At 38.0% G+C, this 25293-nt stretch overlaps 1 protein-coding gene across 1 annotated transcript in view; it reads right to left on the bottom strand.

Annotated features, from left to right (window-relative positions):
- Positions 1-22013: 22013 nt before the first annotated feature.
- znfx1 (zinc finger, NFX1-type containing 1) overlaps positions 22014-25293 on the bottom strand; it is a 32291-nt gene continuing 29011 nt past the window's right edge. Inside the window, exons 13-15 of the mRNA XM_056460630.1 lie at positions 24851-24961; positions 24655-24750; positions 22014-24529 (exon numbers count right to left, since the gene is read on the bottom strand). Of these exons, the coding sequence (XP_056316605.1) occupies positions 22061-24529; positions 24655-24750; positions 24851-24961 (2676 nt within the window). The 3' untranslated portion in view covers positions 22014-22060. The remainder of the gene's footprint in view (positions 24530-24654; positions 24751-24850; positions 24962-25293) is intronic.

The following is a 25293-nucleotide window of genomic DNA, read 5'->3' on the forward strand; positions in this document are numbered from 1 at the left end:
AGCAACTATACTCAGGTAGGCTGTGGCGTTGACACGATGCTCAATTGGGTACTAATGGGCCCAAAGTGTGCCAAGAAATACTGAAAATTTTCTGAAATACTCAGACCAGCCCGTCTGGCATCAACAACCATGTCACTTAAATCACCTTTCTCCCATCTTCACCATGTCTACATGCATTGAGTTGCTGCCATGTGATTGGCTGATTAGAAATTAGCGTTAACGAGCAATTGGAGAGGTGTACCTAATAAAGTGGCCAGTGAGTGTATTATATCATATAATAGGGTAAGATACGAAAATTCAGAGTTTTTTTTAATTGTATTATTTTATATTATAAATGAATTCTTGTTAATGCATGTCATCTGCATTGTACATACAAATACTGTTGATATGCACATGCATAAATATATAATATAAAATTACATGAATGTTTATGCATATGATGCAAATTAGTACTTTACTTATGGGATTTAATCCCCGATTGGTTTTTCTTGCATATATTCAGTAAGGTGTTTATATACAGTATGTACAATATTATATCCATTTACAAATGCATAGAGAAATGATGCAGTAAATGCAATAATAAAAGTCGCCTGCAGATTCAACAACCAGAATCAATAGTAGAATAAAACAGAATTATTACCATAATAAAATAAAAATATGACAAAGAATAAAAGGTAGAGAATTTAAAGGCAGCAATAAATACAGCATTAATTGCGTAACAATGCCTAAAAACTGTAACTTGCTCTAGAACATTCATTCATTCATTTTCTTTTCAGCTCAGTCCCTTTATTAATCTGGGGTCGCCACAGCGGAATGAACCGCCAACTTAACCAGCATATGTTTTATGCAGCGGATGCCCTTCCAGCTGCAACCCATCACTGGGAAACATCCACACACTCTCATTCACACTCATACACTACGGACAATTTAGCTTACCAAATTCCCCTATAGCGCATGTCTTTGGGCTTGTAGGGGAAACAAGAGCACCCGGAGGACACCCACGTGAACAAAGGGAGAACATGTAAACTCCACACAGAAATGCCAACTGACCCAGCCGGGGCTCAAACCAGCGACCTTCTTGCTGTAAGGTGACTGTGCTACCAACTGCGCCACCATGCTGTCCCGCTCTAGAACATATAACAGATTAATAGCTATACTCACTATAGCTATATATAATCTATAATAGCTATAACTTATGATATGGCATGTTTAAGCACATGCATAATTTGCACAGGCAAATTGTACATATGCAGGAATATACAGGAATTAATTCATTATTAACTTGATATCATATGTTTATTTGGATAAAAACTTGTTTATTTATGATACTCATCATCATTTACACGGGCCATTATGCACTCCAGTAAATTGACGCTGTCTGAAAAGAAGTGAATTGGCTCTCATTAGCTCCAGTTTCTTGGCTGTTTCATTAAATGTGAAGTACCCACACACACATAATTGCCTATTTCAACAAAAATAAAGCACATATGGCATCATATTGAAAATGCTGAATTGAATCCAGAGTTATGAAGCATTTCTCAGCAAAACGACTTAATGTCACTCACTATCTCACCGCAGGTGCTCGTACAGTCAGCCGTCATTAGCTCCAATTGACTTTCACACACTTATTCAAATCAGTTTAGCATCACACCTGAGTAAATATGCTTACCTGGGCACAAAAAAAGGTGGTGGGTTTCCTTTTCATGTGAAGAGAAAAGCATGCAACATATGATGGAGTAAATCGCAGAATGCTCTGAGTGAAGCGCACATATCTCGAGTGACTAAAAAGGCAATTAGTTGTGCAGTTACAGAGCTTTTCATAATTATGTGAGAAGATCTGTGTGCCTGTGTGGGTCTCAGTCCCAGATTATCATCACAGTGTTGAGGTCTGATGGATTCCACATACCTGGAGGTTTTCCAAGCTGCGAATGAAGCTCAAGTGGTCGTGTCAAACCTGTCAAACATCCTAAAGAGAGAGGAGAGAGAGAGATTAGTATATTAGTATATTGTTAGTATGAATTAGCATGTTTGCTAGTATGATTAGTATGTTTGTTAGTATGTTTCCAGTATGGATTGGTACATTGTTAGTATGAATTAGCATGTTGCTAGTATGATTAGTATGTTTGTTAGTATGTTTCCAGTATGGATTAGTATATTGTTAGTATGAATTAGCATGTTGCTAGTATGATTAGTATGTTTGTTAGTATGTTTCCAGTATGGATTAGTATATTGTTAGTATGAATTAGCATGTTGCTAGTATGATTAGTATGTTGGTTAGTATGTTTCCAGTATGGATTGGTATATTGTTAGTATGAATTAGCATGTTGCTAGTATGACTAGTATGTTTGTTAGTATGTTTCCAGTATGGATTAGTATATTGTTGGTATGAATTAGCATGTTGCTAGTATGATTAGTAGGTTTCCAGTATGGATTAGTATATTGTTAGTATGAATTAGCATGTTGTTAGTATGATTAGTATGTTTGTTAGTATGTTTCCAGTAGGATTAGTATATTGTTAGTATGAATTAGCATGTTGCTAGTATGATTAGTATGTTTCCAGTATGGATTAGTATATTGTTAGTATGAATTAGCATGTTGCTAGTATGATTAGTATGTTTGTTAGTATGTTTCTAGTATGGATTAGTATACTGTTAGTATGAATTAGCATGTTGCTAGTATGATTAGTATGTTTGTTAGTATGTTTCCAGTATGGATTAGTATATTGTTAGTAGGAATTAGCATGTTGCAAGTATGATTAGTATGTTTGTTAGTATGGTTCCAGTATGGATTGGTCTATAGTTAGTATGAATTAGCATGTTGCTAGTGTGTTTCCAGTATGGATTAGTATATTGTTAGTATGAATTAGCATGTTGCTAGTATGATTAGTATGTTTGTTAGTATGTTTCCAGTATGGATTAGTATATTGTTAGTATGAATTAGCATGTTGCTAGTATGATTAGTATGTTTGTTAGTATGTTTCCAGTATGGATTAGTATATTGTTAGTATGAATTAGCATGTTGCTAGTATGATTAGTATGTTTGTTAGTATGTTTCCAGTAGGATTAGTATATTGTTAGTATGAATTAGCATGTTGCTAGTATGATTAGTATGTTTGTTAGTATGTTTCCAGTATGGATTAGTATATTGTTAGTATGAATTAGCACGTTGCTAGTATGATTAGTATGTTTCTGGTATGGAGTAGTGTATTGTTAGTATGGATTGGTATGTTGTTTGTATGTCCAATGTAAAGTCAAAGGCCGTTTTTTTACAGTGGATGTCGATGGGACTATTGCTAGGGTGCCGTAAGTGGTTGCTAGGGTGTGGCTAGTAAGTTAAAAGGTCATCAATGTTTGGCAGATTGGTAGTCTGAGTTAAATAAGCGTAACCTTAAGTCTCTATGATAGTCTGTTGGAAAGTTATGATTTTCTCAAGAGAGAAGACAGATTACCAAAACAGGATACTAAGGCTGCACAATATTGGAAAAATCTGACATTGCAATATTTTGTTTTTCTGCGATATATATGAGCGATATTACTCTCGTAGCTCAGTGCAATATGGCTGTCTATCAGACTGCTATATACTACTATAAACTGGCTGCCATTTTAAAAGCGAAATTTAAGCTGCGGTGGGAAGAAACCCAGAAGTATCGCCTGGAGTCACACAGGAATGGTGTCTGCAATGGTCTATAGACTGATTTCACGCGGCCGCCATTTTTAGAAGCGAAATCGAGGCTGTGGTGGGAAGAAACCCTGAAGTATCATTGGGGGTTACATAGGAACGTTGTTCAGAGTGACCGAAAGGTCCGTTCTGAACGAATAGTGAAAATAAAAAGGGATGTCAGAGCTCATTTTCAGCTAAGTCAATGGAAATGGCACTAGTTAGCTAACAGTTTCTTTCCCAAACACACGATTTAGATGCCATTTATCAAACTCGAGTTAATGAACTGATTCTTTCACTATATTAGACTCGTCACGATACTGAATTAAAAGAAAAACAGTAAATTTCCCGCTAACATTTAAGGCACTGTTGATGGCTTTCTTAAAACAGCGCTGATTGGCCATTGTGTTCACGTGCTCAACAGAAATGACTGTGATTGGCCGAGAAGGTCGTCAGTTCACTCTCCGCTGTTTAACGAGTACAAACACAGACGAGTGATCTGCTTGATGACTCGACTGATCTTCACGGCTGCTTCGTGCTCCAGTGTCCATGTATCTGTGTTTGCACAGATGAGCACAGGTGAATACTATGGTAAATCAGCGCTGTTTGTGAACACGCTCAGCGGCGTTTGAATGTTAGCGGGAAACGGACGTTTTTAAACCTTCAGTAACTTTACCAGGACAACAATATTACAGACAACACGAGGGCGAGCTACAGAGGACTGCAGAGTTTTATCACTCACTGGGTTACACAGGCTGAAGCAGGAAAGCATCTCCACAGTGTTTAACTGGTGCCATGAACTGAAGCCTAGGAGAACACTTGAGCATATTACTCTTAAAGTGATGTTGTTTGATGCTAAATTGCTTTTAATTGTTTAAATTAAACGTACTGACTGATATTAAAGTGATGTTTACACCATATCTGTATTTTGAATTCTCGGCAACAGCTGGAGGTTTATAGTCCACAGCATGTTACTGCAATGTTTACGGTGCTGATCCTATACTTCCGGGTTTCTTCCCACCGCAGCCTCGCTTTGGTTCTTTAAAATGGCAGCCGTGTGAAATAAGCGTATTGTTGTCTGCCTGGCTGTATATCTTATCAGCGCAAAGAAACTGACAGAAATGTATCATTTCACCGCTTTCTGGGTCACCCGAAGTCTGAATGAATAGTGAAAATTAAAAGGAATATTGCACCTGCTTTCAGCTAAGTTAAGGGAAATAACACTAGTTAGCTAACGTTTTCTTTCCCAAACACACGTTTTAGATGCCATTTATCAAACTCAAGTTAATGAACTGATTGTTTCACTATATTAGACTTGTCACCATACTGAATTTCGGGACTGAAACTTTAAAAAAAATGTCTTAAAAGTTAAAGTTATTAAAGACCAAATATCTCTGAACTCTTTTAACATACAAACATTACAGGGCAATTGTTTGATTGAATATTCTTTGATGTAACAAACTAAACCTTTTTTTATATGCATAAAGTAAAGGAAATCCATTTTAGCATTTTGAAAACATTACTACTTTGCATATTCTGAAACAAGCATTACCCTTTAAAAGACATTTCAAGAGTTCACACTTAGCTGATGATTGATTATAAAGCTTGCTTGGCATGCTGTGCCGGGAGAGAGCCCTGAGCTCAAAAGATCCTCAAGCCCGGGGCTCCCTCCCGTTTGCAAGATGAGAGGGGAGTTTGAGCTCAGGTAGATCTCGAGAACTCCCCTGCTGTAGTAGCTAGTGAACAGATAGTGATTGCTCTTAAGAGATAACTACTTGCTAGGAGCATGCCTGTGGTGCCGATTTGGATTAGTCAATTAACTTCAGTTGAGTGTTTTTGGATGGTGGGAGGAAACCAGGAAACCCGGGGGAAACAGACGTGAGCACCGGGAGAACGTGTAAACTCTGCGCAGAAACGTCGACTGGCTTGGTAAGAACTGGAACCAGTGACGTTCTTGCTGTGAGGCAACAGTGCAAACCACTTGGCCACTGTGCCACCCATCTTGGAAAGCAGGAGGAGTAGGGGTGGAAGGGGGGATTCTTCAAAACGAAGATGGCTGTGATATGGAACTTAGGGTATTTATAGTGGCTTAGGAATCGTCTGACTGGTGAATCATAAATTGGATAATGCGGGACCCGCCGTAAGCAATCATAAGCATGTGATCCTCTCGAAATTAGTTTATAAATAAACTTCACAAATTGAACATTATTCTGGCTTCTTACTCAAAAACGTAAAAGAAAAGCATTTCTACATTTGAACTCCCCAATCTAAACTACTTGAGGTGTCTTTTTTGAAACCCCCAAAATAGCTCTCCTAATAAAGTCGATGCTCACACTTTCTCATCGTACAACTTTGCCAAATTTTAATTGCAACTTTGAAATTTGCTCCTCTCACAAAAAAAAAGCATGTCCGTGCATGTTTTTTCTTCCACATGCAAACCGGGCCTATTAAAAGCATGCTTTGCTGAGTGTGTAATTGGCAGCGGTGTTGCAGAATACATTGGCAAAACCGGTGCCAAGAAGGAAGAGTACTGGACCACTCCAAATAAACAACTCCAGCCAAAGAGAAATCAGTGCAACAGAGAGAGAGAGAGGGGAATTAAAAAGCATACCATCTCAGAAGATGCAAGAAAACTGGTGTTTAAAGGGACAGTTCACATATTTCATCAATAATCTGAGCCATTATCCGAACACAGGATGGGAATTCTTGGTGCAACAAGCAGGTTTTACAACAGATGCAATACTCAAGTAAATCATCTGCATCATTTCTCATCAGGATTGGAATGACAGAAGCTATTAAACTAGTCTTTTAGCCAGCAATTTTGTCCCTTTACAGTTCCCAATGGTAATTACACGATTAAAAGTTTGCGAATGTTTCATAAGGCACTCAAGACAGGATTTACGATTCCACCTCGTTACACCACGAATCTCCTTTTTGAACATGAATGTGTGACTGTTCAAAGGACGAATAATCCAGCATTAATTAAAGCAGGACACAAAAGTGCCTGAAATGAGCCGCCCGAGCTCACATACAGAACAAGAGCAGAGTGAATAAGCCTTTCATATGCTTTTATGGTGAAGCTATAACCCGACCAGATCTATATTTACACATCCACGTGCGCAGTATTTCATGAAAGCTTATAGCTGGTCACCACAGGGCCCGATGAAAATTTAATCAGTTCGTTCCAACCAGGCGGCTTTGATAAATGTGACGCGGAAAAAAACAGCCACAGATATCATTCTGAAGATGTGCACGTCAAGCCATGCTAACAGTGAGAACAATTTGCAGTCGTGAAAGATAATCCGCAACTTCCTGGAGGATCATGCATCACGAATGAGATCCTGCTTTACAGCTCGCTGGTTTCTCCTAGAAAGCAATGAGATTAAAGCGAGAGCAAATGGAGACTTTCTGAAGGTTTTTTCCTGAAAAATAGACTGAATGCACGGTGGCTCAGTGGTTAGTAGGGTTGGGCGATGTCGATCAATTTGGCATCGTAGGATGTCTAATGTGACACATCGCGATGGACGATGGAATTGTCATCATAGTGAATAAATTATTTATGAATAATTAATTCTTATTAAGATATCATCTCTGGCATTCACCACAAGATTTCATCTCTGTTATTCGCAGACGATGTTGTTCTGTTGGCTTTATCGAACATTGACCTTCAGCATGCACTGGGGCGGTTTGCCACCGAGTGTGACTCGGCTGGGATGAGAATCAGCACCTCCAAGTCCGAGGCCATAGTGCTCCATCGGAAAAAGGTGGTTTGCCATCTTCAGGTTGGAGGAAAGTCCTTACCCCAGGTGGAGGAGTTTAAGTATCTCGAGGTTTTGTTCACGAGTGAGGGAAGGATGGAACGTGAGATTAACAGGCGGATTGGTGCAGCGGCAGCAGTAATGCAGTCGATGTACCGGTCCGTTGTGGTGAAGAAGGAGCTGAAAGACAAAGCTCTCGATTTAACGGTCAGTCTACATTCCTACTCTCACCTATGGTCATGAGCTTTGGGTCATGACCGAAAGGACAATATCTCGGATACAAGCAGCCGAAATGAGTTTCCTTCGAAGGGTAGCAGGGCGCACCCTTATAGACAGGGTGAGGAGCTCTGTGACCTGGAAGGAGCTCGGAGTAGAGCCGTTGCTCCTCCACATCGAGAAAAGTCAGCTGAGGTGGCTCGGGCATCTGTTTCGGATGCCTCCTGGACGCCTACCTAGGGAGGTGTTCCAGGCATAACCCTAGTGGTTAGCACTGTCGCCTCACAGCAAGAAAGTCGCTGGTTAGAGTCACGACTGGCTCAGTTGGCATTTTTTGTGGAGTTTGCATGTTCTCCACGTGTTGGTGTGGGTTTCCTCCAGGTGCTCCGGTTTCCCCCACAGTCCAAAAACATGTGCTATAGGTGAATTAAATAAATAAAATTGGCCGTAGTGTATGTGAATGAGTGCGTATGGGTGTTTCCCAGCGCTGGGTTTTGGCTGGAAGGGCATCCGCTGTGTAAAACATATGCTGGAATAGTTGGTGGTTCATTCCGCTGTGCATTCAAAAAAATGATAGGTTGACTTTAATTAACTTTTTTTTATTTCAACAGGTTTCACGTAAGAGAGTTAAGTTACCTTAAAGAAAGAATATTCATTTTAGTGAACTTAAGTTAGTTACATAAAGGTAATGTTTAGTTCAATCAACATAACATTCATTATTTAGCTTTAATCTATTTAGTTATTGAACTTAAATTAAACATATATATAAAATGCAAGTTATTAAAACTGACTGACATGCAACGAACACTCATTTAAAATGGAGAAACTATTCCTTACTGCCAACGTTTGCATCTTTATTTGAGGGATTTAATACACATCAAAGCTTATGTGACGGTCCTGCTTGGGCTGTCTTTTTACTGTACAAACACACTTCTTTGCCCTGTTACACTTACCAATATAAAATTTGACAAATCTACAAATCTTTCTAACTATAATGTCAAAAAGACACAGGTAACATGGCAATTTCATAATACTATAACATTGAAGTCATACACAACATGGTATTACAAGGGAGTACGTTACTGATTCACATGTTGTCACAGCCTCAATATAAATGCATAAAAAGTGAAAACTCTCACCTTATGTGTCCACATTGGGGAACTTTCTGTGCCCTTTCTCAATTCGTACTGTAATCTTCATCTTTTGGTTCCCTTGTAATGAGAGCGATTGTTGGGGTTTGAGTTTTCCTTCCTGTGTTGTTTAGAAACTGCGCATGTACAGACCTACTGGCCAAAATGCGGTACTGCAGAAGCAACACAACTCCCTTTCATTCATTTTAATTAAGCGAGCTGTTTTAAGTTTGAAAACCTACTTTTTCTATTTTTTTCCAACATAACTCTTTTGGTATTAATAGACAAACCTAAGTGAATTGTTTAATTTAAACATAGTTACATCCTTTGAACCAACTAAAGCCATAATCCATTTTTTGAGTGTGGTGACCACTGAAATAGAGACTTAGCCAAAGCAAAATGAATGAATGAATGAATGAATGAATGAATGAATGAATGAATGAATGAATGAATGAATGAATGAATGAATGAATGAATGAATGAGCATTTCTCATCAAATTCTACAGTACACATGATCTGAACTGCTTAGTTTCCACTTGGATTTTATAACTGGAAATTCACTGACTAAAAAATTCTGTGTGTAATATGGACTAAACCAATTGCTGGGTTAATTTTTTTAATTAAATAGTAGAAAGAATAGGACCAAATTTAATCCAATGTTAGGGTTAGTCCATTTTGGGTTTAAAAAACCCAGCATGTCTTATACTGGTTTAGGTTACTTTATCAATGCCAAATATGGTAGATTTGTTTTGTAGTCGAAGAGTGCTCATTCATGACAACAACAACAAATGGGCACCTTAAAAGCATAATATATAAAACATTAGATGCACAAAACACAAGTCTCCGAGTGTCCAGTCCTCCACCTCTTCAAAAAATATAAAATAAATAAAACTAATAATCAATTACTTCTGTAATATAAATAAACAACCAAAATAGCAACAAAAAAAACTTTAAAAATCATTATAATAAATAGTCAATCTATTTCATATACACTCACCGATCACTTTATTAGGTTCAGCTCTCCAACTGCTGGTTAACATAAATTTCTAATCAGCCAATCATATTTGCAGGAACTCAATGCATTTAGACATGGTCAAGACGATCTGCTGCAGATCATGGCATGGTTGTTGGTGCCAGACGGGCTGGTCTAAGTATTGCAGAAACTCCTGATCTACTGGGATTTTCACACACAACCATCTCTAGGGTTTACCATTTACAGAGTGGTCTGAAAAAGAGGAAATATCCAGTGAGCTGCAGTTCTGTGGATGCAAATGCCTTGTTGATGCCAGAGGTCAGAGGAGAATGGCCAGACTGGTTCCAGCTGATAGAAAGGCAACAGTACCTCAAATAAGCACTCGTTACAACCGAGGTCTGCAGAAGAGCATCTCTGAACACACAACACGTCCAACCTTGAGGCGGATGGGCTACAGCAGCAGAAGACCACACCGGGTGCCACTCCTGTCAGCTGAGAACAGGAAACTGAGGCTACAATTCACACAGGCTCACCAAAACTGGACAATAGACGATTGGAGAAACGTTGCCTGGTCTGATGACTCTTGATTTCACAGAATTTGGCCTCAACACCATGAAAGCTTGTATCCATCTTGCCTTGTATCAGCGGTTCAGGCTGGTGGTGGTGGTGTAATGGTGTGGGGGATATTTTCTTGGCACACTTTGGGTCCATTAGTACCAATTGAGCATCGTGTCAATGCCACAGCCTACCTAAGTATTGTTACTGACCATGTCCACCCCTTTATGACCACAGCGTACCCATCTTCTGATAGCTACTTCCAGCAGGATAACGCAGCATGTCATAAAGCTCGAATCATCTCAGACTGGTTTCTTAAACATGACAATGAGTTCACTGCACTCAAATGGCTCCACAGTCTCCAGATCTCAAGGTGTACCTAATAAAGTGGCCAGTGACTGTAATTCTATAGTCATAGTAATAAACAAGAATTTGAGTTGAAACAAATTAAGAAATTACTGACAAAACAGAACTGGTACATACCATGGTACTAAAACATTGATGACACAGCATCACAGCTTTCTCTATTAATTAAATAATATGACATTCAATTTAAAATAAACATTTTTCAATAAACAGAATAAATATTTTAAATGATATGTATGTACATGGTTGAAGTCAAAATTATTATACCAATTTACTCTTTTCCAAGTGCTATTTAAGAAATTTTTAACGTAATAATTTTAATTATTTATTTTGAATAACTAATTTATATTGTCCTTGCCATGATTCATTCATTCATTCATTTTCTTTCAGCTTAGTCCCTTTATTAATCCGGGGTCGCCACAGCGGAATGAACCGCCAACTTATCCAGCATATGTTTTACACAGCAGATGCCCTTCCAGCTGCAACGCATCTCTGGGAAACATCCATACACACTCATTCACTATGGACAATTTAGCTTACCCAATTCACCTGTGCCGCATGTCTTTGGACTGTGGGGGAAACCGGAGCACCTGGAGGAAACCCACACGAACGCAGGGAGAACATGCAAACTCCACACAGAAATGCTAACTGACCCAGCCGAGGCTCGAACCAGCGACCTTCTTGCTGTGAGGCGTCAGCACTACCTACTGCACCACTGCCATGATGTCAGTATATAAAGTTTTACTAGTTATTTTGAAAGATACTAGTATTCAGCATAAAATGCTATTAAAATCTCGGTTAATTAGGTTAGGCAAGTTTGGTTTATTAGGCAAGTCATTGAACAACAATGCTTTGTTCTGTAGCCAATCAAAAAAAAAAGTATATTATTATTATATTCAATTTTTCAATTCAATTCTAAATTATATAAATTATTCAATTATAAAAAATAGGGATAATAATATTGAGCTTAAAAACATATTTACTTTCCTATAGCATAGTCTCTTATTTATCAGCGGTCACCACAGTGGAATGAACCGCCAACTATTCCAGCATATGTTTTATGCAGCGGATGCCCTTCCAGCCACAACTGGAAATTTACTAAATTAAAAACAGCTTTAATTCCAGCAAAACTAAAAGGAATAAGACTTTCTCCCGAAGGAAAATACTCAGGAGGCCTAATAATTTAGCCTTCAACTGTACGTGTGTATATATCTAAGAGAGAGAGAAAGATGCTACTGAATAAAAAACAAAGAAACCATATAGCCAAAAATAACAATAAGAATATTAGGCCTACCATGACTATTTTAATTCTGAAGCACATGTCGTAAATTCCCATCACAATCCTGCTTATCATCTAGTATTCTGTAACATGTTTCTCTCCATTTGCATACTGAAGTGCATGAACCCTAATCACATTAGCACTCATGGTGGACGACAGGAGTTTAGCATGTGCTCTTCTGTCTCTCTGAACTCCTCAGTTCAATCCGTGCAACACTTCATCGACGCTCTCCATTAAACACAATGGCTCTCTGTGACCAACAATCATGCATGGAGAGGCTCGGTCCTCCCCCGATCATGCGTCACTCTTTCCTGTCCTAAACTGCCCTTCAGAAAATAAAAACCACATCCATAACGAGGAGATGAGTGTGAAGCTATTGAATGAATAAATAAATAAATAAATAAATAAATAAATAAATAAATAAATAAATAGGCAGAAAAGCATATAACCTCAGTCTGTAGTCATGCGTAAATCTGCCAAAAGCCTGCGTGTATTCACTAACCGGTGTGCAGCTAAACGAATAAATTATATTAATTAGCAAAACAAAAACGTCCTTATTGCTCAGTGATTTATTAAACATTGCTGTGTTTATCACATTGCTGTAGCGCAAACAATAAAACACCAAGAGATTGATTTATTTAGCCACACACGAGACATTAAACTAACATTAAAGAAAACAACATGAGCATATAGACTCAGAGGATGCAAGAAAACTGGTGTTTAAAGGGAAAGTTCACCTAAATATGATGAAATTATGTCATCATTTCCACATATTCCACTTGTTTGAGTTTGTGTTCTTCTGTAGAACACAAAAGAAGATATTTTGAAGAATGTTTAAAAAAAAAACAGCATTGACTTCCATAGTACTTTTAGTTCCTATCATTACTGCTTTTTTTCCAGCATTCTTCAAAATATCTTGTCAAAAACATAAAAAAACATCCTCATTGCTGTTGCACAATTAATAAAACACCAAGAGATGGATTTTTTTAGCCATGCACGAGACATTAAACTAGCATTAAAAACACAACATGAGCATATTGTCCAAGAGGATGCAAGAAAATTGGTGTTTAAAGGGACAGTTCACCTAAATATTAAATGATGTCATCATTTACTCATCTTGTTACAAACCTATTTGAGTTTCTTTCCTCTGTTGAACACAAAAGAAGATATTTTGAAGAATGTTTAAAAAAACAACAACCATTGACTTCCATAGTACGTTTAGTTCCTATCATTACTGCTTTATTCCAGCATTCTTCAAAGTATCTTCTCAAAAACATTAAAAAAAACATCCTCAAACAATAAAACACCAAGAGATGGATTTTTTTAGCCAATGCACGAGACATTAAACTAGCATTAAAAACACAACATGAGCATATTGTCCAAGAGGATGCAAGAAAACTTGTGTTTAAAGCGACAGTTCACCTAAATATTAAATTGTCATCATTTACTCATCTTGTTACAAACCTATTTGAGTTTCTTTCCTCTGTTGAACACAAAAGAAGATATTTTGAAGAATGTTTAAAAAACAACAACCGTTGACTTCCATAGTACTTTTAGTTCCTATCATTACTGCTTTTTTTCCAACATTCTTCAAAATATCTTCTCAAAAACATCTAAAAACATCCTCATTGCTCAGTGATTTATTAAACATTGCTGTGTTTATCACATTGCTCTTGCACAAACAATAAAACAGCAAGAGATGGATTTATTTAGCCACACACAAGGCATTAAACTAAGATAAAAGAAAACAACATGAGCATATAGACCCAGAAGATGCAAGGAAATCTGTGTTTAAAGGGACAGTTCACCTAAATATGATGAAATAATGTCTTCATTTCCACATATTCCACTTGTTTGAGTTTATTGTGTTCTTCTGTAGAACACAAAAGAAGATATTTTGAAGAATGTTTAAAAAAAACAACAACCATTGACTTCCACAGTACTTTTAGTTCCTATTATTACTGTTTTTTTCTACATTCTTCAGAATATCTTCTCAAAAACATTAAAGAAACATCCTCATTGCTGTTGGACAAACAATAAAACACCAAGAGATGGGTTTATTTAGCCATGCATGAGACATTAAACTAGCATTAAAGAAAACAACATGAGCATATAGACTCAGATAATGCAAGAAAACTGGTGTTTAAAGGGACAGTTCACCTAAATATTAAATTATGTCATCATTTACTCTTATTTCACTTGTTAAAAACCTCTTTGAGGTTCTTGTGTTCTTCTGTTGAACACAAAAGAAGATATTTTAAAGAATGTTTGAAAAAAAACAACCATTGACTTCCACAGTACTTTTAGTTCCTATCATTACTGCTTTTTTCCAGCATTCTTCAAAATATCATGTCAAAAACATCAAAAAAACGTCCTCATTGCTCAGTAATTTATTAAACATTGCTGTGTTTATCACATTGCTGTTGCACATACAATAAGACACCAAGAGGATTTTTTTAGCCATGCACGAGACATTAAACTAGCATTAAAAAAACAACATGAGCATATAGTCCAAGAGGATGCAAGAAAACTGGTGTTTAAAGGGACAGTTAAGCTAAATATGATGAAATTATGTCATCATTTCCACATATTCCACTTGTTTGAGTTTATTGTGTTCTTCTTTAGAACACAAAAGAAGATATTTTGAAGAATGTTTTTTTTTTTTTTTAAAAAAACAACAGCCATTGACTTCCACAGTACTCTTATTTCCTATTATTACTGCTTTTTTTCCAGCATTTTTTAAAATATCTTGTCAAAAACATTGAAAAATATCCTCATTGCTGTTGCACAAACAATAAAACACCAAGAGATTGATTTATTTAGCCATGCACGAGACATTAAACTAGCATTAAAAAAAACAACATGAGCATATTGTCCAAGAGGATGCAAGAAAACTGGTGTTTAAAGGGACAGTTCACCTAAATATTAACTTGTCATCATTTACTCATCTTGTTACAAACCTATTTGAGTTTCTTTCTTCTGTTGAACACAAAAGAAGATATTTTGAAGAATGTTTAAAAAAAAAAACCATTGACCTCCATAGTACTTTTAGTTCCTATCATTACTGCTTTTTTTCAACATTCTTCAAAGTATCTTCTCAAAAACATCAAAAAACGTCCTTATTGCTCAGTGATTTATTAAACATTGCTGTGTTTATCACATTGCTGTTGCACAAACAATAAAACACCAAGAAATTGATTTTTTAGCCACACACGAGACATTAAACTAACATAAAAGAAAACGACATGAGAACTCATTTTGCTTCACTTGCATATTTTTCCCCCTTTTGGAGCCTGATAAAATCACCGGCCGTAAATATGCTCTATACTGTCCCTTCAGAAAACATGCTCAAACTACTTGCTCTCCCCCTTCGCATCCTGACACAACAGTTTCGGTATAGTTGTTGTCTCCTCTCCTCCCTCATTTCCTGTGCAGAAAAGTGCAGACTTTGCATTCGTGTTTGCGTTGTGACAAGGAGACATTCATCACATAATGAACTGATGGAAGCTGCTGGAAAGCCTAAATAGAAAGCAAAGACCACCCCGGACTCAGTTGACTGCTGGTAATTTAGGCTGAGAGCTCAGGTAATGCTGTATTATTAGGCAGATAGCAGAGGAGGATAAACCTGCTGAAGCTGACAGTGTTTCTTGATGCAGGTCAAAGCATTACTGTAGTACTGTACGGTAGACCACAGCGTATATAGAGAGCGCGCATGCGTGTACTGAGATGTTGGTGGTGCTCTGCTACCATCTAGCGATGTACAGTGGGTACGGAAAGCATCCAGACCTCTTCGTTTTATTGCAGCCATTTGCTAAAATCATTTAAGTAAATTTTTTCCTCATTAATGTACACACAGCACCCCATATTGACAGAAAAACACAGAATTGTTGACATTTTTGCAGATTCCTAAGCTCAGTATTTAGTAGAATCACCCATTTGATCTAATACAGCCAGGGAAATAAATGAACTGCAACGGCTGCAACATAACAGAGTGAAATTTTGAAGGGGGACTGAATACTTATACCCACAGTATAAGCCAGATCCACATTAAAATACTATACTTTTGTCTTTGAAACATCCTACATGTATGTTTTATAGCCTACTGTATATACAACATTTGCTCCAGCATACTGTAGTGTTTACTTTAAGCTACTACTACACCAATGAACTGATGGACAGTAATAAATACTGCTATTATATTACTGCTAGTTTTTACTATGGTAAACTGTGGTGTATTGTATATTGTAATATATCATATAGAAAATCTAGCACAGTAATTTAGGTTATATTGCTATAGCTGTTGTATTACAGCAACTACAGAATCATCACAATCGATCAATTCAAGAGTTATTATTTCAAAATAACACCATTTCATTACTAGTTTAAAAAAAACTATAGTATTGTCATATTTACTATAGTATTCTTATGCAGGAATGAATGCTAACGCATACTGTGGTATTAATTGGTGAACTGATCAACAATAATAAATACTGTTGAATACTTTTTACAGTAAACTGTGTTTAATATACCGTATAGAAAACCTATTAGAGTAATTTGTTTATACTGTATTACTATAGCTGTTGAAGTATAGCAATGATCACCAGATTAATGATACGTTAGTATTGCAAAATAGTTTCATAATTATAGTTTCACAACTAATCATTAGCTTCAAAAAACACTATGATATGTTCATTGCAGGAATGAATGCTGCAGCATACTGTATTATTAACTAGTGAACTGATGAACAAAAATAAATACTGTTGTTTTGTATACTTTACTTTTTACTACAGTAAATTGGGGTGTATTGTAGTACACTGTAAAAAAAAGTCTGTAAAAACGGTCAAAAGACTGGCAGCAGGGCAGGAAAACTGTAAAAATACTGTACATGCTTTAGTCAAAATTCACTAAATTACAATTTATTACTGTTGATCATTTAAACTGTGAAAAAAATGGAAAAACAACTGATAATTACTGCCATTTTACTAATTATTACCGCATGTCATGATTACCAGCGATCTCTAACCACCAGAAGTCGCTGGTAAGAACTCACTTTCACATGGACTACATCTTATGAACTACAAATTCAGTCATGCCACACACACCTGCTCCAAGTCTCCACTGATTGGACTTCCACAGCTGATGCTGCTTCTGGACTAATCACACACACTACTTTAACAGCACACACACTCACTTCCTTGCCGAGTCTTGTTTACCTGTAAAGTCTCAGTTCAACGCGTTTTCCTCAGTCTTGTTTCTCCGTGTTTTGACCCTTGCCAAGTTTGTCTGTTTGTCCATGTTCACTGCCTGCCTTCCGACCTCTCGCCTGTTATAGTGACTACGATTCTGGATTTGCCTTTATTCATCTGTTTGCACCTGTGTTGACCCTTGCTTGCCTGACTACCGAATAAACCTGCACTTGGATCCTAACGTTGTCTCTGTCATCCACGTGTTACACTGTAATTATACAGATTATTACTTTAAATATATACATTTTTGTTGTAATTATACAGATTAATTGTGATTTTAAAGATTATTCCTGTAATTATACTGATTATTATTGCAATTATACAAATTAATTAATGTGATTATAATGATTATTAGGCGACGCAGAGGCGCAGTAGGTAGCGCTGTCACCTCACAGCAAGAAGGTCGCTGGTTCGAGCCTCGGCTGGGTCAGTTGGCGTTTCTGTGTGGAGTTTGCATGTTCTGCCTGCATTCGCGTGGGTTTCCTCCGGGTGCTCCGGTTTTCCCCACAGTCCAAAGACATGTGGTACAGGTGAATTGGGTAGGCTAAATTGTCCGTAGTGAATGAGTGTGTGTGGATGTTTCCCAGAGATGGGTTGTGGCTGGAAGGACATCCGCTGCCTAAAAACGTGCTGGAAAAGTTGGCGGTTCATTCCGCTGTGGCGACCCCAGATTAATAAAGGGACTACGCCGACAAGAAAAGGAATGAATAATGATTATTACTGTACACATGCAGGCTATTACTGTAATTATAAACATTAATTAATGAGATTATACAGATTAACTCATGTAATTATACATGAAATCTATAAATATTCCATAAATGTTTCCACTTTTAACATATATTTAAATCAGAAAAAATATATATTAAAGAATGATTAAAAAAAGCTTAGGTACAAATAATTGCTGTTGTCATAAATCCCTGTAAATATAACTAGAATCTATAATATAGTTTGACAAATATTTTTAGGATATGTAGGTTAAACTCTAAAACAATTTGCTTGAAAAAATACAAAACTGTTATATATCTAATTTTTAATTTATTTTATAAATAATCTGGGTATATTTACATATCTGGGTATACACAAATTCATAAGCGGTGACATCGCTGCTGAAAAATAATACAAAAATCAATGGAAACCATTACAGAAGTTCTACCTGTTACCATTAAAAACAATATAAACCATCAAATAAATTCTAACCATTAAAACCAGTACATTTGGATGATTTCTGGAGTGTTTTGTGACATTATATTAGGGCAGGGGTCACCAATCACGGTCCTGGAGGGCCGGTGTCCCTGCAGGGTTTAGCTCCAACTTGCCTCAACACACCTGCTTGATTGTTTCAGGAATACCTGATAAGACCTTGATTAGCTTATTCAGGTGTGTTTGATTAGAGTTGGAGCTAAAATCTGCAGGACACCGGCCCTCCAGGAACAAGTTTGGTGACCCCTGTATTAGGGTTTCTTGCTTTTAAAACCATTAACTCAAGGGGAAAAATGAGCAAATGAGTTTCCATTGAAATTATAAATTCCATTATACAGGAACTATAAGTGAAATACCATTACAAATTCTGTTACGGTTTTTGTTTTTGCAGGACTACAAGACATTACTGTACTCACAATGCAGCACAGACTTTAATTAAATGTCTACTATTTTATAAAATATCACAGAAACACACTTTTATTTTTTTTATGCATGTTTTTTTTATTATTAAGCATTAAAATATATAGTTTTGACATGTAAGCTAGTTAATTGTTTCACATTTCATTGGTTAACAGAGTATGTTGTGTTGGACCCATTCCATTTTGACCAATCAGCATGCAGGATCTGTGTTTTTATGACACTGGTTACATACAGTTATTTGAAGCATAGATATGCTGCTAAATGTGCTTGTTTATCACTATTTAAACATTTTGGTCACACTTTATTTCAACATACAATTCACACTATCAATAAACCCTTAACTAGGACTTAGCTCAATGAATTACTAATTAGTGGCTTATTAATACTTAGTAAGGCAGTAGTTGTGTTGAGGATAGGGTAGGATTAGGGAAGTAAAATAGGTGAGAGAGTGCTAATAAACAGTTAATATTGGGCAGGTAATACGTGATAGTAAATGGTGTGAATTATTACTTAAACTAAAGTGTTACCAAAATGTCATATTTTTAAAGATGTAATTTACAGAGCACAATCTGACATGAAGTAATTGAAAGCCATCTACAAAAGAAATGATTCCAGCAAATAAAGGAGGATGGAAATCAGTGTAGGAGGAGAACTTCACAGTGAGACCGAGTATGCATGGTAAAACATATTATCCACATGGAAAATAAACAACGTTTTCTCATTACAGGTACAAAAATGAAATGCAAGGAAATAATGCAAAATACCATTTCATTATGCCATCAGTTTCAAGATCATTTTGATTAAATAAAACCATTACTGGTGCCAATAGATTCCAGCATTCTTCAATATATGTTTTAAGTGTAAGAGAGTAAAGAAAATCTTAAGTTAGGAACCGCTTCAGCGCAAGTTTTCATTTTTAGGTAAGCTATCACTTCAAATAACAACTTACTTTATATAAAGGCTGCAACTACCTCCTTATCTTATTAAAAGCAGCACTTAAAGCAACACAAAGCAAGATCTGAACCACACTTTTGATAATGGTATCAGACCGAGTCGCAAAGACATTTGCAGTATTGACCATATTCTAAAATGCGGAAGTGCGCCCGTTTTCGCGATTGTTTTAGAACTTCCGATTATGGTCCCCTATGGGAGAAATGACTAGGAATAATAAACGGCAGAAAACGGTCAAACTAGTCGCTCTACAAACAAATGTTTGCATTACTATACAGACCAAGTAGAATAATATAATAAGAAAATATCAGTTTGCAACATCAAGCAGCGTAACGAGCAGTTTTTAACGTCTAAAAATGAATGGAAGTGAATGAGAGCGGAAGTCTTGAGCCAAAATGATTCAAATGGCTGCGCCCGCTCCTCTGCAAAGAATAAGGTGAATACTGCATGTGCGGATCAGCTGAAATGACACTCGAATCTGCAGCTTCATACTAATCATCCACCTGCCCGCACATGTTTTTTATCTGATAAATGTATTCGCACGCGACTCGCACCCGATCGTCACTTTAATATTTAAATTCTTTGTTTTAGGCTAGATAGGTCACCGTCAGGGCCAGAGCAAACTGAACTGGAGCTCTAGGCAAAAGGTGAACATGCCGCTCTCATACCGAAAGTGAAAACGAGAGACGGGGTATGATTGTGGGTACGACAGCGAGGACCGAGGTGGGGGGATTGGCACAGACAACAGAAATAACCGGGGGGGGTCGCGGACGTCGCCCTCTCTACTCGGCTGCCTGGGTCTCCTCTTTGGACGCGCCGGCTCTGTGTGGATATTAACAGCAGATTCAGTGAGCTTTAATCTGCGTATCTCTGATAGTAAAATAATACGTTAATCGTAAACGTTTTTAAATGAACGTTTGTCTTTAGACAACATTTTCTTCATTTTCAAATAGATACAGAAAGTAAAAATAAGACATTTTAGCTTTTACAGATACAGGAACAAGATAACAAAAAGGGATGCCACTTCAGCCTAAACGGCAGCTGTGTTAAGTTTACTTGGCCTTTTTCTTCACACTGTTCATAAACAGAATAGCATCTACTGTGCCTGGATTCAGGCGATTCCGCCTCAGCTCCAAAATACGGCCAGCTGCACTGAATTGAGCGTTCGCTCGCACCGCTTGTAGGAAAGAACAAGATTCTCCTCGCAAGGCGCTGCAGTTGTGGAAATATGCGATCTTGTTTCTCCCAGAACGATAGCAGATTTTCCTCTGATGACTCCTCTACCTGAAACTTTGAACAGTATAGGCTACTCTTGCACTTCATCCATTATTTTGGGCCGTCTTATCTTCCCATTCTGCAAAGCCCACTCTCTGCTTTTTCGCTGGTCCACTGCCATGTCCCACTACATCCACCTGCACCCGCAATTAATCATAATGTATTTTTTTATTACCCGACCGACACGCGGATTATCCGCAGCGCCCGCGGATATAACCGCCATCCGCGCATCACTAATTTGCAGGCGATCAGAAGTAAGGGTCGTGCATAGTAACAGTAGGGAGATATCATAAGTAGCAAGGTACCTATCATAAGTACCTATTGGTATATGGGCAAGTTTTTGTGTGTGCTTTCAAATATTGATATTGTTTGGCTAAATTAGCTTGATGCACATTTATTGAGGTGACATATTATGAAAATACAGATATACCGCGGTATAATAAGAGTTCAGTACGTGGAAATGGATTCATGAGCCTTAAACACCAGTGTTTCCTCAATTTCATGTAAATCCCATGAATGTAAATTCAAACTGATACGTTGCACAAGGGATCATTAATATGCATGCCACTGACTTCTTTTGATTGGCCACAAGGTTTACTAGTGAGACTGCAACGATAATATATATCTATGCTTATATTAAACTTACTATGTAAGTGGACTTTTATTTTGAAATCGATCGAGGCATGATTGATGGGAATTTGCTAAAGCAGCACCACGTATTCACATTGCTTATATACGCTGCTAAGTAATGTAGAAGAAAGTCTCATTGCGGCAATGATGTGCATACAGTACACTCATTAAAAACAATGTTAAGTAATTTAAAATGCACATCGCTTCGCATCCAGTGTGCGATGGACTTTGATATGGAGCTCAGCCAGCCATCTATTTAATATCTCTATATAGATATCAGACAACAGAATTAAATCAATAAGTACAGCACTTTTAAGCTGAATCATTAAATGTGCAGTATATGACACACTTGTAAACCAGACTAAAAGCCTGGTAACCAAAGACAACAGTAACTAATAATTTCAATCTTCAAAGTTATCCAGGTCAAAGTTTGCCATGTTGGCAGCATCTGACCAGGCAGGATGTTGTGCGCCGTCCATTTCAGATGCCACAGCATTTCCCTGAGTAAGCGCATGACAAGAGCCTCCAATTTCTGCATGGCATTCAGGACAATTGGATTTTTCCATAGCACCCCCACATTCACCGATAGCATAGACATGCCCGTTGGGACATTTGTACCAATGGCCTTTATTCAAACCGACGGCTTGTACTATCATCACCCTCTCCTCTTCAGTGATGCCCAGGCCACTGCGTGGCAGTCTGACATCCAGCTCTGTGAACATCTGTTTGACTGTACGCTCCAGACCCTCAGAGAAAGGCAAAGTGTCCTCCAGGATCCCTCTTAACTGTTGGACTTCGGTGCCAAGAACAACCTCTGGAGATTTAGACCGAGACATCCTGCAGCGTTCGTTGAGTTCAGCCAAGTAGGACAGTCTCTTCAACTCACGCTCAAGATCTGCAACCTGCTGGTCTGAAAACCTCTGAGTGGGATCTAAGAGAAATCTCAAGACTTCTTCAGTTTTTCTAAAGAATGGTTGATTTTTTTGTAATCTTTCCCTAAGGATACTCGCATCATTGCCCTGTGTTGCTTTTAGTTTTCCAATACTTTCAAGGAAATTCATCAAGTTCTCGAGATGCCAGAGTTGTTGGACTGAAAAGCCATTTGTGTTGAGCTTCTCTTGAAGTGAGTCAAACTTGTCAGGAAGATGCCTTTTCAAGTTTGTCTTATCATTCAATACCAAGCTAAGGACATCCTGCTGTTGCTTGATAGTATCTGGCACACCATTAATCTTCTCCTTGACCATCTCGATGGCTGCTAGGCTGCGGTTGATGTGAGTGCCATAACGAAGGTTTCTTCGGATGGGAGTGCGACACCTAGGACAGTCCTTAAGTCGGATCACCCTTTGAGCCAATTCAGCACCTTGATCATTATCAAGATTCATGTATTGATCCATTCCTGTGATCTCAAACAAGTGCTTGCAGTCTTCAAGCTGAATGAAACAAGCATCTGGTTCATCCTCATTGCCGAAGAAGATCTCCGTGACCTCGTCTTTATGGCAAACCCTACACTTATTCGGACAAGGCTCTCCACACAGACCTATGCAGCGGTGTCCGCAGGTCAAGGTCTTGTTACAGGGAACAGAACAAGGTGGACGGTCACACGGTTCATGACACAGTTTGGTGCAGCTGTGATGAGGACACTGCCATGCACAGGGTTCCCTGCAAGGAGCACAAGGTTGACCGCAAGTCTTCTTGCACTCGCTGTGAACACAACGGTTCTGGCAGCGAGAGGAACACGGTGGACAATCCCTTACGCAAGGCTCCCGACACTCATGGGAACACACTAGGATTTGTTGACATTTGTGGGTGCATGCTTTATGCAGACGACCTTGATGGCATCCATTGCACGTTCCTGGACAAGAATGGCCACATTTTAAGACAGTACCACATTTGGTGTTACATCTTGGCTCATTTTTGTGATCCCTAGAAACAAAGCATGGTTCTTCTTGCATGTGTCCACATTTCAGCTCTATCGGAACTCTCACCATGCACTGACTGGTGCAGGACTCTCCACAGGTCGCCTTGCAGGGATGCCCACATGGAAGAGTCTTTTCGCATCGTACTTGACACACAAATTCTGCAGGATCTTTGTGGCAAGGCACCCTCTGATTGTGCTGGCATGATGGTATTATCTTATCTACAGGTACCATGCATTGGCCACATTCTTGGTGACAGCGGCGTGTGCATTTGTGGCCCAGTTCGCACAGCACCTTTGAGCAGTCCTTCATGCACTTGTATTCCTTGTGTTCGGCATCATATGGGTGGCACATACGGGTGCACACATGGCCACAGTCCAGGCGATACTGGCAGGGTTGATCGCAACCACCTTCAGGGGCACCTTTGAAATCATTACCGCAGGATGCGTGGATCTGTTTATCTGGATGGTTCTGACAGCTCAGTGTTAAAGCAGGTCCCACTTGTTCATGCTCTCTCAGAGTGTGAATGATGTTGCTCCATAGTGTAACCGAGCTGAGCATGTCCATATTTCCAATACAATACAGACCCATTTTAGCTCGAGAAAGCGCAACACAGACACGGTTGGGTATGTTCAGGAAGCCCACCCTCCTTTGAGGATTGCTGCGCACTAGAGACAATATAATAATATCGTTCTCTTCTCCTTGATACTTGTCGACAACATGGACCTTGACGCCGGAGAACTTTGGAGATGGCATGAGCTTACGCAGACAGTGAAGCTGTCCAGTGTATGTGGTGAGAATGGTAATCTGGGAAGGCTTATAGTCCTGGAACAGCAGATACTGACAAAGCTCGACCACAAAACGAGCTTCGTGCGGGTTCTGGTGGCTTCGTCCATCCTTAATCTCTTCTTCAGGTTGAGTGTGATCCACAAAAAAGAGATTTGTTAGAACCCCCTGTAGATCGAAAGATGCAGGAGTCAAGTACATGATAGTTCCCAAATTACTTTTGAACAAACGCTGTATCGGCATTGTAAGTAAGTAAGTTCTAGTAAGTTCTTTTTTGTGCTTAATTGATTTACCTTGACATTGTCATACTTCAGCACAGAGGGATGGTTTTCCAGAGATGAGTATATATGAGGAGTCAACAGGCGAGCGATGCTTGGCCTCATGCGATGCTAGAAATGCATTGCAAAAAATAAATTAATAACTAGGTATTCACTTTGTATTATCAATGATTATTGGCTTGTCAACCTAGGTAATAATATAGAAAGTAACCTGGTAGTTGAGGCGCACGAATGGGAAGTTCACTCTGACAAGCCTTTCAAACATGGACACTTCCAGACTGAAATTCTTGGCAAGTTCATACACTGTTGCACTAGGCCTCAGCTGCAAAGATGTGCATAAGTACATGAACACATATTAGCACATGTAAGCAGCACAGTAAATCAGAAGCAGAAAGTCATACATTTTAATTAATAATATTGATTAAGATTTTCTATCAATTTTACTTTATTACTTAATAATAATAATAATAATCATTTATAAATCAATAAAAAATATTACATTAATTTCATTTTCAAATTTCATTATCTTATAATGATTGTAAAATTTTGTTAAATATTTATAATGATATCAGTAATAGTACTCATCTTTGAGTATTGATAATATAAAAAGCTGATAAAAATAATAATAATCAAATACGAATTAAATAATTAATA

The sequence above is a fragment of the Danio aesculapii genome, chromosome 6 (assembly GCF_903798145.1).
Source record: "Danio aesculapii chromosome 6, fDanAes4.1, whole genome shotgun sequence".
NCBI classification, from domain to species: domain Eukaryota; kingdom Metazoa; phylum Chordata; class Actinopteri; order Cypriniformes; family Danionidae; genus Danio; species Danio aesculapii.